The sequence below is a fragment of the Protomyctophum parallelum genome (assembly GCF_964188405.1).
Source record: "Protomyctophum parallelum genome assembly, chromosome: 4".
Classification (NCBI taxonomy): domain Eukaryota; kingdom Metazoa; phylum Chordata; class Actinopteri; order Myctophiformes; family Myctophidae; genus Protomyctophum; species Protomyctophum parallelum.
Genome location: NC_139700.1, coordinates 44,424,868 through 44,442,548, shown reverse-complemented (window position 1 = coordinate 44,442,548; position 17,681 = coordinate 44,424,868). Strand labels below are relative to the sequence as shown.

At 41.3% G+C, this 17,681-nt stretch overlaps 3 protein-coding genes across 3 annotated transcripts; all 3 read right to left on the bottom strand.

Moving 5' to 3' along the window:
* Positions 1-6,665: 6,665 nt before the first annotated feature.
* tprkb (Tp53rk binding protein) lies at positions 6,666-11,476 on the bottom strand. Its single transcript, XM_083762598.1, has 4 exons — positions 11,333-11,476; positions 10,639-10,761; positions 7,240-7,416; positions 6,666-6,861 (listed from the first exon to the last, which is right to left on the bottom strand). The coding sequence occupies exons 1-4, from the start codon at positions 11,471-11,473 to the stop codon at positions 6,775-6,777; spliced, it is 528 nt and encodes a 175-aa protein (XP_083618724.1). The 5' UTR covers positions 11,474-11,476; the 3' UTR covers positions 6,666-6,774.
* A 3,210-nt stretch (positions 11,477-14,686) lies between these two features.
* LOC310857214 (cytochrome c oxidase subunit 6A1, mitochondrial-like) lies at positions 14,687-15,028 on the bottom strand (the record flags this gene model as incomplete). The annotated part of the gene is made up of 1 exon (XM_083762824.1): positions 14,687-15,028. The coding sequence occupies one exon, from the start codon at positions 15,026-15,028 to the stop codon at positions 14,687-14,689; it is 342 nt and encodes a 113-aa protein (XP_083618950.1).
* Positions 15,029-16,783: 1,755 nt separating this feature from the next.
* LOC310857213 (guanylate kinase-like) lies at positions 16,784-17,428 on the bottom strand (the record flags this gene model as incomplete). Its single annotated transcript, XM_083762823.1, has 1 exon — positions 16,784-17,428. The coding sequence occupies one exon, from the start codon at positions 17,426-17,428 to the stop codon at positions 16,784-16,786; it is 645 nt and encodes a 214-aa protein (XP_083618949.1).
* Positions 17,429-17,681: the final 253 nt, after the last annotated feature.

Here is a 17,681-nt window from a genome sequence, read left to right as displayed (position 1 = left end):
AAACAGATCAAACATTGGCCAAATTGTCAAATAACATAAGAGGCAACAATTCCACAAATCGATCTACAAAAACCGACCTTGCTATACAATATTTATCTGTGGAACCAAGTCAAACAAAACAGTTCAAAACTGGTCTCAGTCCTACTTCATTGACTGTGACTATACTTTGTGTCTATTTGTAATGGTGTGGTGCATTTATAGTAAATGGCGCATCTATATAGAGCTTTTATCCAAAGTGCTTTACATAGATTGTTACATTACATTCACCCACAATTTCACACACAGACAGGGCTGGACTGGGTCGGCCCTGACATTTGGCCCAGACTGATGAATAAGTGTGCAGTATACTAGGCTATATGAATAAAGCATGCACGCGCATGCAGGCAGGCGCACGCACGCACGCACGCACGCACGCACGCACACACACACACACACACACACACACACACACACACACACACACACACACACACACACACACACACACACACACACACACACACACACACACACACACACACACACACACACACACACACACACTTCACAATTAACAAGCAATGCACACAAACACAAACCATAGTAGATTGAACATACAGTATAGTGTATAGTCGATGTCTCAACTATCGGCTTGGGTATTCCTGAGATCTGCAGGCCTAAGTCATAACTATAGTTTATGGACATTACCGAGTAGGGCTGTGAATCTTTGGTTGTCCCACGATTCTGATTCTTGGGGTCACGATTCGATTCAAAATCGATTTTTCCGATTCAACTCTATTCTTTTTTTTTTTTTTTTACTTATCCCACGATTTTGTAACCCAGTTTTCTTTTCAACCAGTGCCAATTATTTAATGTAATCCTGGGCGCTACACTTCCTCTGCCAACCTGGGGGGGCAGCGGACTGACCTCATGCCTCCTTCTATGCATGAGGAGTCCAAGCTGCTTTTCACCTGACAGAGGGGAATTTCCCCGGCCGGACGTAGCGCGTGGAAGGGACACGTTATTCCGACCAGTTCCTTTCCTCTCCATCAGGCTGGCCAGGGGGAGGTAGTTTTAGAGACCAGGATTACGGCATGTTTTTGTGAGGGTATCTACCCTAGGGGACACGGGGAGAACATACAAACTCCACACAGAAAGGCCCTATCGCCAACCCCCGCCTCGGTTATGGGCACTGATGACGCGGAGGAGGGAACACGCCACCAGTGCCCACAGCGTCCCCAGCGGGAATCGAACCCAGGACCTTCTAGCTGTGAGGCGACAGCACTACCAACTGTGCCACCGTGCCCCCGATTCAACTCTATTCTTAATCCAAAAACGTTTTTATTTATTTATTCAAAAGCATTTTTCTCCAGATTCAAAACTATTCTCTATTCAAAATGATTCTCGATTCAATACATAGGATTTCGTCACAATCTACTCCAGTCTTGAACTGAAGTGACGATGTGATCGATTTTTTTTTTTACTACTGAGGCTTCCAAATATACACACACGCAGTTTACATTTGTAACCAAGCTGCTGTATAATAGCATTTATAGATGTTGGTACTTTAACCTTGGATTATGGTCATGTAAAAAATTGCAAAAAGAAAAATTACAAGCATAAATACCTGCATGAAGCTGAACATGTTGAATTTTAAAATAGATTCCAATTAAACAAATATCAATGCTCACACCTGGGGTTCAAATATGAATGCTCACAACTGGGGTTCAAATATGAATGCTCACAACTGGGGTTCAAATATGAATGCTCACAACTGGGGTTCAAATATGAACGCTCACACCGCAAGGCACAGTTCCTAACAAAAGACCATGGATCAAACAATCAACAAACTATAATAAAAACTGTTCAAACATTGGCCAAATTGTCAAATAATAGTCAAAGTGTGTTTTATTTCAAACTTCAGCAAAAGTAGCAATACACAATGGGTTTGTCAAAAATCTGTGAAATATCCCTTTGAGTACAGTACTTTAGTAAATGTAGGCTACTTAGTTACTTCCACCTCTGCTGTGTGGGTGTATGGGGGGGGGGTGCTCATTTCTTGTAAATGGCCTGACATAATTGTAACGCACAAGCTTATGTGCACACTGGCACGCAACTCCGTATATGTGTGTGTGTGCGCGTGCAAGACCTCAACAAGAGAGGTTCTGTGCTGTGGGTGAAATGAAAAGGGAAATATTTCAAAGCAAGTTTTAGTTTCAGAATGACACAGTAAGTACAAGGTAAAAGAGCAAAGTTGCTTATCTTTATTTACCAAGGCGGGGTAAAAAAAACACAACGTTTTGTTCTGTGGCCTTCGTCAGAGCAAAGATCAAAGTTGACCAACGTTCCATTTCTAAGTTATACAGTGTGATAAAAGATAACAAAAATGTGACAAACACACTTTCAGTTTCATTATATCGTGTCCTGACCTCCACACCTCTATCTTTGTACTTTTGTATAGTACATTTTGATGAGAATACTTTTGTATAGTACTTTTCTTTTTTTTTATCCCACGATTTTGTAACCCATTTTTCACTGTGTCAATCATCTAATGTGATCCTGGGCTCTACACACCCTCCACCAACATACCAACCTAGTCCCCCATATATGGGGAACAAGGGGAGAGCAACGTATAGTACATTCTGATGTGAATACTTTTGTACTGACATACAACCTATAAAACCGACTGTAGCTTCAACACACACACACACACACACACACACACACACACACACACACACACACACACACACACACACACACACACACACACACACACACACACACACACACACACACACACACACACACACACACACACTTCACAATTAACAAGCAATGCACACAAACACAAACCATAGTAGATGCACAATCTTTGGAAATGCAGTGGTTCAGGATACAGTGCACAGACACTGAACATATAGTGTATAGTCGATGTCTCAACTCTCGGCTTGGGTATTCCTGAGATCTGCAGGCCTCTCATAAGTCATACCTATAGTTTATGGACATTACCGAGTAGGGCTGTGAATCTTTGGTTGTCCCACGATTCTGATTCTTGGGGTCACGATTCGATTCAAAATCGATTTTTCCGATTCAACTCTATTCTTAATCCAAAAACGTTTTTATTTATTTATTCAAAAGCATTTTTCTCCAGATTCAAAACTATTCTCTATTCAAAATGATTCTCGATTCAATACATAGGATTTCGTCACAATCTACTCCAGTCTTGAACAGAATGACACAGTAAGTACAAGGTAGGCTACTTAGTTACTTCCACCTCTGCTGTGTGGGTGTATAGGGGGGGGGGGGTGCTCATTTCTTGTAAATGGCCTGACATATTGTAACGCACAAGCTTATATGCACACTGGCACGCAACTCCGTATAAATCATTTACTAAATTTCCTTTCTGTTTCGAGCTGCATCTTATCCACCAACTTTGTAAGTAGATCAAGGGCCAGGGACATTTGGTATTGTGATTTGTGAGTACTCATGTGTTTGTCTAAACTTACTGCCTCTTGTCCAATAGATTGCACTATGCTGAATATTTTATAGATGTTCCTGTAGGCTTTGTGTGTAGCATAGTGGTTCTACAAGCAAGTACAGTCAATATGATCTTCTGTCGTCTGTGCATGACAGATGACGCCACACACCAGCATCTAACCATAAATCAGGCGTATCTCCAACCTCTAACCATAAGCATAAAACAACCGTTTCACTGGGAAACGTTACACGCTCACAAGAATAGTAATAAAAGTACACATGCACACGCACACACACATACTGTACAGAAGGGGAGTGTCTTTCATTTTCCAGGCTTTAAAAGGCGTGGAGGACAGTGCGACTCCTCATCTCTCCTCTTGCTACATGTACAGTCCGGAGCAGCCACACAACACAGTAAGTTACTTCTTATGACCTGTGTCATGGTGTTCCCTATAATGGCATGCATGTTCTTTACCCCTGGACATTTGTTGATTTCCTCGTAGTGTGGGCTGTGTTCTTCGGACTTTGGATTTTTAGTTGCATAATTATCCTCCGTTCTTGTTCCTTATTTGGTTTGCCTTCAGTAGTAGTAGCTTTATTTATGTGTTATTATGTATTGTATTTTACATGCCCTGACCTGCCTAGTGTCTCTGTACTTACGTACAATCGTACATGTTAACTAGTGTTCTGGTCTTGTTGTTTCCAACAGGCCGAAGGCGTGACAGAGACTATGTTTTTCGTCTGTGTCCGTGTGTGTGACTGTGTGTGTGTGACTTTGTGTGTGGTCGTCCGTTTGTCTATCCGTGTACACACGCACGTTTTTACCGATAACTGGACCAGTCTGTGTGAAACTTTGCACGCACACTCCCTAGAGACAATGATAATTTACGTTTATCAGTTTATTTATCAGTACATTTTGACCCCACTGTATGTATTATATATTATTACTATTATATGTATTTGTTTCATTTTTCTTTGACCAAGGTGTTCTTCATCATCTTTGCTTGGAGTTGGACTGGAGCTTGTTGGGGCCACACGTTGACAGGAGCAGACCAGAGGTGGAGAGATGAGCTGGTTCAACAACATCCCAGTCCTTGGCCACATCATAGGTCTCGTTCTTTATATCGCTGGCGAGCATGAAGAGGCAAGAGAAGCCTACCAGGCCGCCAACAGCTGCACATCGGGTGTCTTGGACAGCATCCCGGTCGTCGGACACGTCAAAGGACTTGTTCATGATGTGTGTGGAGATGAAAAAGGTGCACAAAAAGCCTACCAGACCGCCAACAGCAGCTTGAACACCATCCCGGTCGTTGGGCACGTCAAAAGTGTCGTTCATCTCATCCAAGGAGAGGAGGAAAAGGCAAAAGAAGCCTACATGTCCGTCACCAGAAGCACACTTGTTTGGGGCGGTGGGAAGCGTAGCCGGTCCTGTGGGAGCAGCAGCATTAGCTGTTTACATGGGGGCCTTAACAGACACAGTGGTGTCTGCTGTAACCAAGGCCCCGGTTGGATACGTTAAAATTATAGAGACAATAGTTGAAGCAAAGGAATTCACAGATGTGTGTGTTGGTGTGGGAAAAATTAGTCTGGAAATAGGGTTGGATGCTGTAGCTGGAATTGGGACAGGTATTGGGACAAACAAAGTCATTAAGCAATCCTCAAAGCAGATAACAAAAGAAGTTGGGAAGAAAGTCATTAAGCAATCCTCAAAGCAGATAACAAAAGAAGTTGGGAAGACGGTTGTAACAAACCAAGTGCTGAAATCTACCCAAAACCAAATCCTTGCTAAAGGAGGAGCGATTTGCAAGCAGGCCGCAAAAAAACACGTGGTTCAATCTGTCGTGGACAACACTCTCGGAAGAAAAGCTGATCATCTTATGAGGACGATGATGAAAAATGCCAATGCCAATGCCAATGCCCAATTCGTAAATTGTAGCGTTCAAAACGTGAACATTCTCTATGCAACATAAGAGATGTGAATTTAATTTAAGTTGAAACAAACTCCATGGACATTTTTAAATAGAGGCTAAAAACACATCTTTTCTCTATGCACTACGGTTCCGCCTAGTTAAGGATCTATAGCTATGCACATTTGACCATGTTTTACTATGTTTTCTTATTGCTATGTTTTGTGTCTTTGATTTGTTTTCGCTGTATTGCTGCTGTAAAGTGCACAGAGACCCCTTGGGGTGATTTTGTACTATAAATAAAAAATAAACTAAAGTTATGGCGCCAATGACCCGGACGAGGCTGCCGAGCCAGCGTGATGGCGTGCCGTGGGTTCCACTCCTCGGTCCCGACGGCCTTCGGTCCCGACGGCCTTTGCCAAGTGTCACTCCGCATCTCTCTCCCCATTTCCTGTCAGTCTACTTTGAAATATATCAATAGGCATGAAAGCCCCAAAAACTAATCTTTAAAAAATAAAAAATGATAAATTAAAGCCGTGATGGGACATTGTGCATTTGTTTGTTTAACTGTATGTAATGTGTTTTTTTGTTATTATTGTTTTGTATTCATGGTATTTGTGCTGCCATGTGGTTGTGGGGGGAAAATATATGTGAATAATTGCTTTGAAAATACTATGTTGTAAAGAAAAAACAATAAACATATGTTTAAAAAATAAATTAAATCACAGATTTTCCAATATTACATTTTGTATGTCGATATTGTCGATATTATCAGACATTCATTGTCCAACGATAATATGGCTTCATACACAAAATGACACAATGTGTGTGTGTGGTGTCTGTGGACCCCCTTGTGTCAAGGTCTTCTTGATCGGTCAACTGCAGGGGATCTGCTATGAAGACCAGATCCCCGCAGTCCATCGATGGCTGCTTCTGCATGGCTAAATCAATAAACGGACCATATGCCTTTCATCTTTTCTGTCATCATCGAGTAATCTTCAATATAATTAAGTCTGCTTTTCACCTCCATCCTGATTCATGCTACATGTCAAAAGAGCCACAGGACCGCCAAAGCTTTTACTGAGGAACTACTGTAACTTGTAACTGAAAGAATGAATCCATTTATCAAACTAAATTAGCAGAAGAAAATGCAAATAAAAAGATTATTAAATATAAACATGTATTTAATGAATGGCCTTGTACATGACAATGTTAAAGAATTTGATGACAAGATAAGATGGCAAGTTCAACATTTTGTATTGTTAGGTCTTACATACTGTACAGTGACATGAATACATGAGTCAAAATATTTTGGTTCCTCGAACATCTTTTTTTTTTTTTGCAGCAATAATAACAGTAACAAAGACACAAAGTAAGCATAGTGTTGAGCAGAGTTGAGTTTGTGAAGCTATAGAACATCTTTGGTAGCCATCCTGCAGATCAACGCATCCAACAGAGTGCCACACTTCTCCTCCTGTGGGCTGACTTTGTACAGCTGAAACCAACACAGGAAACGAGACCTTTTATTCACTCGCAACTTAGTGTCCCTATTTTGGGCATTTCATTATAGCCGAAAATGTCAAACATTTCCAAATACCCCAAAATAATACAAAAATCGTACAAATGTGGCGCAAATCTTTGAATATATATTCTTTCAGAGCGAATGTTTTTAACTGGAACAACATATTTTCAGATGGGGGTCGGCGGCCAATTACATATATTTTTGGGAGTCCTTGACATGAAATTGTTTGAGAACGACCGACATAGAAACATAGGGTTTTTCAGAATACTGTCAGGATTTAGAAGACATTTGTAGAATCGTACTCAGGTTTAAATGGGTTAATAACACAGTCAACAAGTGTTAAGACTTCACCTTTTTGACCTTGGCAGCGTCTGTCAGCATTGACATGTGTTCCAGGGGAAGCTGCTGTCCGTCTACTCTGCTAGTGATGTCCGACACGAGATGGAACTCATCTTTGGAGTGAACCACAGTCACGTGCACAGAGTCATCACCGTCACTGATCCCAAACCTCTTGAAGGCTTCTGAGATCTGGAGGAAGTACAGACATAATAATAATAATAATGCCTGTCTGTCACACTTATTACATAATAACAATTATGTTTTGCATAATTGAGTCGTTTCAATATAGTATCCCCCCCCCCCCCCATATTGATTTTCAAAAATGTGACCGTTTCTCCGTTTCTGACCGAGGCTAAGTCATTGAAATTGATTTTTTTTGTTTTTGTCATGTGAAAGCAGGGAATTTTATCTTCAAATTGACATATTGGTTAGTGGAAAAAATAGTGGAAAAAAGAGCAAGCAGAGAAAATGGGTTTCAAAGCATTACGTTCTGTGATGAGACTTTGCCATGTGTGCTTATCATTATTATTTGGACCGACAGTCTTTTCTGTGAATATTTGACATTTTCGTTTTTTTACGAAGCCAACAAGCAAAACAGAAATCTTGTTCAACGCCAAAAACACAACCAACAAGTTAACCCATTTACTAAATAGGCCTAAATCATGACAGTTTTCTGAAATACCTGTTTGTATATCATATAGTGGTGCTCAATATTTCATGTCAAGGACCCCCAGAATTATCTGTATTTGGCCGCCGACCCCCATCTGAAAATATGTTGTTCCAGGGACCCGCCCACAGAAGCAACGATTTGAGTAAAAACGTTCGCTCTGAAAGAATATATATACACAATGATTTGCGCCACATTTTCACAATCTTTCAAAAATAGCAGACCTACAAGCTTGTAGCGCGGCACTCAGTGTCGCGCTATGAGCTTGTAGATCTGCTATTTTTCAATAGCTAAAGTATAACATAATGCTTGAAACACCAAAAGGGGGTCCTGTTCAGAATGGCTTAATTGCAATTACTTGTATGACGTGTCATACAATTCATCGTGACAGCCCTACATACAAATATCACACTCTCCAATAACACAGATAGATTTCAAACAGCAATATGAAAACGTTAATATAGAGATACTGAACACATACATATTATCTATTTTCCCATTAATTTGTATCTTTGATCAGCGTAAAGTAATTTAATTCACCAAAATCCTTTCCTCTGTGTTGCTTCCTCTCTATACCTGTGTTATTCACAAATATGATTTCAGTAACTGGACATTCATAAAACACAGAGGGACATTATTGAATTGAATAGTGTAATAAAAAAAAGTCCATTATCAAATATGAAAACACAGCATCATATCACTGACCTATAATGCTGCCAAGAATATTTAACCAAAATAGTCCAGACCAGTGTTGAACACTGCCAACAAAATGAACACTGCCAGAAATTGCTGTCCATGTGTTTTAACTCACCTTTAAGTAGTCACAGAGAATATTCATCTTCACTACGATTGCATACCAGATGGTTGGTAATGTTCGTTGTGTTTGTGGAAAAAAAATATCTGTCCGAAAAACCGTGTGATCCATAATTAGAACCCATTCAAGAATGACTGGTGGTCAGGGTGAAATTGGAACGATACAAGGAACTACGAGGCAGAGAAAAAAAGGCTCTACCAGGTAAGGTTGGGCGTTGTGCAACGTTTTAAACCCCGGTTTATGGTTTTACCGTGTAATTAATTTTAACATGGCCATGAGTTTGCATTATTACATTTAGTTAATCAGAGAATGCTATTGCAGTCTATCGCCACAAGATGGCCCCTTTCGCTATTGTAATGTATAGACCGATTCCGTAGCGGGTCTCATGGTCGCAGCCTACGTATTTCCTGTAGGCGGACTCGACGTAGCTGCGGGGGTAAAACCCTCACCAGGCGCACCTTTTCCACTACAGTGAACGGCAGAGTGACTGATGTTAGTTTGCCTCAAACTTTACTCCTTTACCTGCTTTTTTACTAACACTAACATTACAAAGATGCCCAGAACATCGAGATGAACCTGTGTAGTTTATGGCTGCTCCAACAGTAGTGGCAACATAAAAAAAAAAAAAAAAACGGAATGTCAAAATATCCACCGTGGTGGCGGAGACCAGAGCCATTGAGTAATGGTTGAGACAAAGCAGTGAAGGGTCCTGAAATATACATAATTTCAGTCTTACCCAATACCCAATCTTTCTGTTTTATGAACACAAGGCTGCTGTATTTTATACCTCATACTAAGCATTTAAAGTATGAGGTATAAAGTACAGCAGCCTTGTGTTAATAAAACAGAAATATTTGGTATTGGGTAAGACTGGCGTTATGTATCTTTCACTGCTTCGTCTCAACCATTACTCAATGGCTCTTGTCTCCGCCACCGTGGTGGATATTAGACATTCCGTTTTATTTTATTTTATATGTTGCCACTACTGTTGGAGCAGCCATAAACTACACAGGTTCATCTCGATGTTCTGGGCATCTTTGTAATGTTAGTGTTAGTAAAAAAGCAGGTAAAGGAGTAAAGTTTGAGGCAAACTAACATCAGTCACTCTGCCGTTCACTGTAGTGGAAAAGGTGCGCCTGGTGAGGGTTTTACCCCCGCAGCTACGTCGAGTCCGCCTACAGGAAATACGTAGGCTGTGACCATGAGACCCGCTACGGAATCGGTCTATAGTCATGTTTGCCAACTTCACCTGTCTCAGTGATTTTATTTTACCCATTACACCCATTACGTATCTTGTTATGGTGTGACAGAAACGAGTCATGAACAAACAAATGAACGCATCCATAAGCAATGTGCGATGACGTGCTGTAAGCTTGTAGATCGGCTATTTTCTGCACGCGCTCCACTGTACGGCGAGGTGTAACACAGACGAGGTATGGGAACACAGGCGGAGTCGATTTTGTGACTTGACGTAAACCACACAGTTCACAGCGTGCGCGCATGCGCACACACACACACACACACACACACACACACACACACACACACACACACACACACACACACTAGCTTATTTGATGCTGCCATTCTCTCTACTGCTTCCGTAAACAATAATCACAGGCGCCACCCAGCAGCGCACATGTCAGGTGAGACCGTAAAGATTATATGAAACTGTAAATACCTTCACACACAGGGATTTGCAAGGTTGATCATAAGAGCGGTAAGAAAACACTGAAAACACAGTTTGGACATTGGCAGTGTGAGCCTTTCAAAAAAATGGACGTGACACGTCACTGGCAGGGATTAGGGAATGTGTTTTATGAGTACAGTGTGTGTGTGTGTGTGTGTGTGTGTGTGTGTGTGTGTGTGTGTGTGTGTGTGTGTGTGTGTGTGTGTGTGTGTGTGTGTGTGTGTGTTTACATTTACTCACATTATTAGTGGGAGAGAGGTTGAAGATAATCTCTGAATATAAACCTCTGGTCTTCATCTTGCCAGTTTTCTGTAAGTGCACAGCCTTGTTCGCAGCTACCAGCACTTGGAGAGGATTCACCAGCTGTAAAAAAGATGATTAATATTAATTATAATGACTTGGAATGGAATTCAATGTGTGTGTAAATCATGCGTTCACTGTCTCAATATTTAAAGAACTCATTCTCTTATCAGACAGTCTGCCTGTCTCTGAATTTAATTCAAATGAGCTTTAAATGGCATGAGAAAACGTGTAACATTCCAAACAAAAAATAATAATACAAGGAATGTTTTATAGAATGTTCTGAAACTACCGTATACAAAAATAATAATAACAATTTCTGGCAAAACAAGTTACACATCCATAATAGGAAAGTTTATCTTGGTATTTGGTTTGAATCAGTTGAGCGCATAATTATTACTTCGCAACAAATGGCAGCAATTTATTCAAATGTAATTGTAAAAAGGATAGTTGACACGATCTCTCTCTCTCTCTCTCCTCTCTCCTCTCTCCCTCTCTCTCTCTCTCACACACACACACACACACACACACACACACACACACACACACACACACACACACACACACAGTCACACACACACACACACACACACACACACACACACACACACACACACACACACACGACACGTACCATAGTGGGGGTGATCAGGGCACAGTTGAGTTTACCGTCCACAGCGCTCTGTCTCAGTTCAGCAGCGTTTTTCACATCTTTGAACAGCAGCTGCGTCACGCTGTGCTCCGGATAGAGCTCCAGCTCCTGGGTTACATGCATGATGACGACTGCACAAAATGTCACCGATTATGATTACGAACAATGTAATATTAGGGTCATGCAATATGAAACATAGCTGGACCATTTCAACAACTTGTTTTACTGCATATGGTACGTTGTGCCAAAAGAAACACCTTTTCTCAGTGACTAACCAATGTGAATTAAGTTCAAACTAGTGTATTGTTTAATAATGTGATTGAAATTTAATTTGTATTTTCCTGCCCGTGGAAATGTAAAAATAAAAGGTGATCTTATCTTACCGCTCTTTCCTCTCTCCAAATAGCCTCTCTCAGCAGCGTGCAAATGGGGGACCAATAACAGAGTGACACAGTCGACAAGCTGGGTAACTTGGTTCCACATGCATTCGTTTACATTATGAAGAAATAAAAACTGCCCAGATTCAAATAAGGCGATGTATAATGCACTGGTGTGCACACTACATTGTGTCATTTAAAATGTAATGTAACCCAATCACACAAGTTACACAACATTTAATACACCGGCTTAACAACCGTTTTCATGGACGGACCGGTGACATGTGGTATTTTTAACCTCGCATCACCACTCACCAGGCTTTCCACCTCGGAGGAATTTTATTTTAACTTAAATTTGCTGCTCTTGGACTTTTTATGATTATTATTATTATCATCATCATCATCATTATCATTATCATTATCATTATTATGTTTTTCACGTGAATTGGCTTTTATTGGCTGAGGCCAGGATATTACCCATAATAACATTACTAGTAGAAATTGTATTTCAAGATATCTTCAACTTAATGTAAAAGTTCTATCCTCTGCCCTGTGACTTGTTACAATTTAGGCATTTAGCATAACTATGAATTTAGCAGACGCTCTTAATCCAGAGCAGGCTGAGCAGCAATTTAGTAAGCAAGGTATACTAAAGGTAATAAATTATCAAATGCATAGAAATAGGATCATAGGCAATAACCTATCATCACTGACTAGTACAGTAGAATATAAAAATATATATCTGTACATTGAAACTATACAAACTATAGGATGTCAGGTTAACACATGAACCTGGAATCTGTCTATTAACAAGCTGTATGTTTTATGCACATAACATAAGGCTAAAGGCAAACTGCATGTAGCAGGAACCTGTTCTCCAAAGTCACCTAGAGCAGTGGTTCGCAAAGTAGGGATCCGGGGACCCCGAGGGGTCCTTGAGGGAGTTTAGGGGGGACCCAGCTAAATGATCATTTGGAACCAAATGGACCCTTATTGGTCTGTAGCTCAGAGAGTGTACAAATGGAACCATTTGTACAGTACACTTGTACAAATGAAACCATTTGTACACTCCATTTCCATTTGTACACTCTCAGAGTTAAATTAGCATTGATTTTACAATATAAATTGGGGGTCCCAGAGATAGAAATGCTATTAAATAGGGGTCCGTAGACTAATTTCAAGGACCCCTAGTTTGACATGCATTAAACAGGTTGAGAATCACCTCTAGAGCCATACAAATCTTCTCTTATGGGGGTCCCTGGCATATCTTTTTAAATGGGGGTCCGTGGGCTATTAGTGTCAATTTGGGGGTCCTTGACATGAAAAAGTTTGGGAACCAGTGACCTATGGGACTGGAAGAAGAGATAACATCCTACATGGACAAAGATCTTTCATGACCCACAAGTTTACAAAAAATACTGTGATGGGAAAAGTCAACCACTAAACAAGACTAGTATAGCCTACTGTAAGAGACCACCTGAGTGATGGACTTGAATAGTTGAATAATAGCCGTAAGCAACTTAGATGGTTATAATGCTTTCATGTGTGTCTCTCTAGTCTGGCATCCCCCCACCCACCCATAACATGTTTTGTGCCATGGAACCCCTCAGAAGAGATTTGTGTTAAATAAAAAATCACACCCGTGTGAAGTGAGGGGCACTCTTATCATCATACATCGTCATGCATCCTCTCATACTGGCCAATCAGAATGCCTGTTGTTGGTTAGCTGATTTGCTCGTTTACATATGACGTAAATTTTCCCTTCAATGTCAGTGGCGTTTAATGTTTTGATGTTTAATTTTATTTAGCGGACATTAATTTTGACCTAATTTCTCCGTTCATTGTCAATGGCAAATCTTGAGACGTGTGGGGACAAGACCTGAATTCCCGTAAGCACTTTTCGGTTGAGGTCTGTCCTTTTTAAGCTTCACACCCTGCATGTCGATCAGGTTCTTGGCTTGGATGTCTTGCACAGCAGCTTTGATGCTGGTCCTGTACATATTTCCTGAAAACTCAACATTCTCAAGGAACTCCCCGTTGTCGATTCCAGCCTGCATGATCTCTCTTGAAATGTAATGGTAATCTTTGCCATTCTCTTCACCAGGTCGAGGGTTTCGAGTCGTATGTGACACACTGAAGCCGAAAACACCTTTGTATTCCTTCAGAGTGCAGTGCTCTTCCCTGCCCCCGATGGGCCACTAATCACCACGGGCCTGGAACCAGCCATTTGTCTCTGGTGTTCAAAGATGGTCTGTATGTTTCTGTATTGTTTGGCTGGAAGGCATTTATAAAATATATAGGTTATGATGTCACAATTAAACACCAGCCGTGTTTCGAGATTCTTTGAGAGAAATAAGAAACCGGCTTATGAAAACAATCCTAAAGCAACTATAGGCCACATGGAGAACTTTAAACCAAATTGCTTTGGATATTTGGAAATGAGACGATCTACAAGCTTAGAACGCGTCACATTGCGAGCTTGTATAGATCTGCTACTTTCAAAAAGATCTTGAAAAGAAAATGTGAAATATATATATATTTTAGATAGATAAGGGCCTGCAGAGAATTTACAAGCAATTTTACAGAAAAACAAGCCCAAAGTCGATTAGAATAAGCAGACATTGGCAGCACTGACTGAACACCACACATCAGCCAGCAGATGGCTGTGGTCTGAAATAGGTGTGGACTAGGTGTACGTACTTAAACAGACTAATAAGCTACTGTATGGATCAGCAACCCCCGGCTGGGGGTTCTTCTCGTACCGAGCGGGATTACTATTGCATCAACACAACATCAGGGTAGGATAAAACTAACCTGTCTCACAACGGTCTAAATGCACAAGAAATGTGGTTTGTGAAACTAGCCTAGGAAACAGTCAGCCACACCATAAATTCAGGCCTTTCAGGGGCCAACGTCCTTGAAGCCACATCCATAAAAACCTGGCCCTGAGTGAGAGTCTTTAGTCGTCAAGATCTTCATAGCCATCAGGAAGGGCATTTACATGTGGGTTGTGGAACAGAGTTTTTTTGCCATCTCCCCATGGAAAAGGCTTGCTGCGGATATAGAGGTGGGCGTACGGTATGAACTCTGGCTGCTCGTGGTGGCTATGATGCTCCTGCCATCTCAGGTACATGTTCAACTGGCAAACTGCAACACCGGGCAGTGCGACCAAAAAGGATAGCATCTTCCATGTCTTTGCTGCTGGGTCCTCGCCATGGGAGGCCGCGGCAGAGAGTTGGCGCTGCGTCCTGGTCACCGAAGACCGCAACAGGGCTTGAGAGATCCTTCCGAACATAGGCATTTACGTTGCGATCAAGGGAGTAGAAGACTCTCTTCTCTCTTTTCTATATTTCTTTCCTTCTTCTCTTTCACATAGAAACACAAATGGCTCTGTTTAAGCTCATGTGTGTGAGAGTTGATATAATACCTTCACTTTATATAGACAGACCAGAGCTTTGGTCTCTGACGACACACACACACAGTTGTCCTGTATGATTAACAACACCGATTTGCACAGGTATCCATGCAGTTCCATAGACTCTGTAAGCAGCCAAAAGCAACTTATATACAGTATTGCAGCGTGCTGTGGCATGAAGTGTGTAGAAGCACTGGGCCCCCACACTGTGTTGTAGTAGTTAGGGTCAAAAACATCTATTCCGTGTTGTAATGATTGATTTGACCTTCATAAGAGATGCGCAAATCCATGATGGCCCCTGGTACCACCTTGACCATTTTATTTCTAAAACCAGAGCACCTAGAATCGTGTATGAATCTAACACAGATCAGTCAGTCTGATGTTATGACATAATTTTGACACAGCAATCCAAGGTGGCCACCACCCAGTAGAGTGAAAACATGATTTTGAAAAGGAAGGTATTAGAGGGTTTTGGTTTGGCGTTTGTCATCTACAGCATTGGACCCTCAGGGGCCCTCGAGGAGGTGAAATACATACTGTACATTTAGGGGTCCAAGTTCAATCAAATGTTTGTGATAATAAATCTGTTAGGCTGTTCTATGGCTGTTCTATAATAACATAATCAAACAATAACATTATGCATTCATACAAATTCCTCTAACTGGCTTGTGCATTTATTTTCAGAAATAAAAAGGCTATTTTTGGACCTAACCTTTCATTAAGAAGTCCATATACATAACATTGTCAAAACATCTCAGCTAAGCAATGGTTTGACATTAGGTTAGTAGTACCATGGTTACTGATTTCATAGAACATAGCACCTGCTGACAAAATAAATGCCGCATTTATATAGCGCCTTTATCCAAGGCGATTTACAATGATTGTGCATTACATTCACCTATGGCAGTAAACCATGGCAGTAAACCAAAGTGTCTTGCTCAAGGACACTTCGACACCAACTCTGGGGGAGCCCGGGATCGCACTGGTAAGTGGTAACCTTCCGGTTCCCAAGGGCCGAAGCGGTCACTCTCCTGCCGCCCCAACAAGGAATATTGCATTTATTACATATCGCTAACGTCATATTGATGATGCCAGTCATCTCAGTTTGGGCATGATTTCCTTCAGGCTGATCTGAGCCTTCATTGACTTCCAGTCTAAAATGGAAGTTAAATATTTCAGAATTGTTTAGACGTGAAAAAACAAATCTCTGTGAAAGGTACTAAATGAGCCTGCTGGCAGGCGTACGTAAGACATGTGGTGTTGATTGGTTCGGTGGTTTAACCCATTCTGACCTGAGATCAGATTGTAAAAATGTCTTCAACATCCTGACAGTTTTCTGAAAAAGCTATGTTTCTATGTCAGTCGTTCTTCGATTTTTCAAAAATAGCAGACCTACAAGCTCATAGAGCGCCACTCGGTGGCGCGCTATGAGGTGGTATTGGCATTGGCCCTGGACTCGAGAGAAACATGCAGGTAAAAAAAATAACTAGGCTAATAACTATCTTTCTAAAACAAAAAAACAACAAATTTAAAGTAGCTACTGTATATATATACAGTAAAGGCATACATTATTGTTTCCATTTTGTAGACTACTTCTATATAGTTTTAGATGTTACAGGTACCATCGCTCTGATGGATCACTCAAACCCGGATATGAGTTTTGAAAGGACTATCTGCAAAGAGTTCGGGGCACGAACTGTCGACTTTCTTGGCGTTGGTAATTTCCTCACAAAGAGCATCTTTTAACTGCCCATAGGCACCCTCCAAGTTATCATTGACAATGATGACATCAAATAAACCCGGTTCTTTACTGATCTCCAAGTCCTTCTGAGCTGCGTGTAAACGCTGCTGGAGACTCTCCTCTGACTCCGTTCTTCTGTCCCTTAACCGCGTTTCCAGGACGCTTATGGACGGAGGCTGGATGGACACATAGATGGGGTTGAGGTCTGTCCCTTTGATGTTTTTCACACCCTGCATGTCGATGTCCAGTATGCAGATGCGGTTCTTGGCTTGGATGTCTTGCACGGCAGCTTTGCTGGTCCCGTACATATTTCCCGAAAACTCGGCGTGCTCAAGGAACTCCCCGTTGTCGATTGCGGACTTCATGGTGTCCCTTGTGACAAAATGGTAATCTTTGCCATTCTCTTCACCAGGGCGAGGACTTCTTGTTGTGTGGGACACGCTGAATCCAAAAACATCTTTGTATTCCTTCATGAGTTTTTTAAGGAGCATGCTTTTCCCGGCCCCTGACGGGCCACTAATGACTACAGGTCTGGGAGCAGCCATGCATCCAATAAAAGTGTTCATCTGTCACTCTATAACTGTGTGGGTCACTAAAGAAATCTTCAACATCTTATACAGTTTGTTGAACATGAAACATCGGGCCAGAGCCTGACATCACACTAACATAAACCGTTGCCTTAACAATGCCGACGTAAGTCATTCCAATCTTTATTGGAATGACCTTTGATTATAGGTTGCGATAGCAGAAAGAGCACGGTTTATTCATGAATTCATTTATTTATCCTACCTTAAATGT

Bases quoted from the DNA above. Each gene is read 5' to 3' on its own strand.
- tprkb (XM_083762598.1), bottom strand. From the start codon at position 11,473: ATGCATGTAACCCAGGAGCTGGAGCTCTATCCGGAGCACAGCGTGACG. The intron at 10,762-11,332 runs GTACGTGTCGTG...TCTTTTTTACAG, and splicing joins CCCTGATCACCCCCACTATG to CTGGTGAATCCTCTCCAAGT. The intron at 6,862-7,239 runs GTGAAGTCTTAA...TGTTGGTTTCAG, and splicing joins ACGCTGCCAAGGTCAAAAAG to CTGTACAAAGTCAGCCCACA.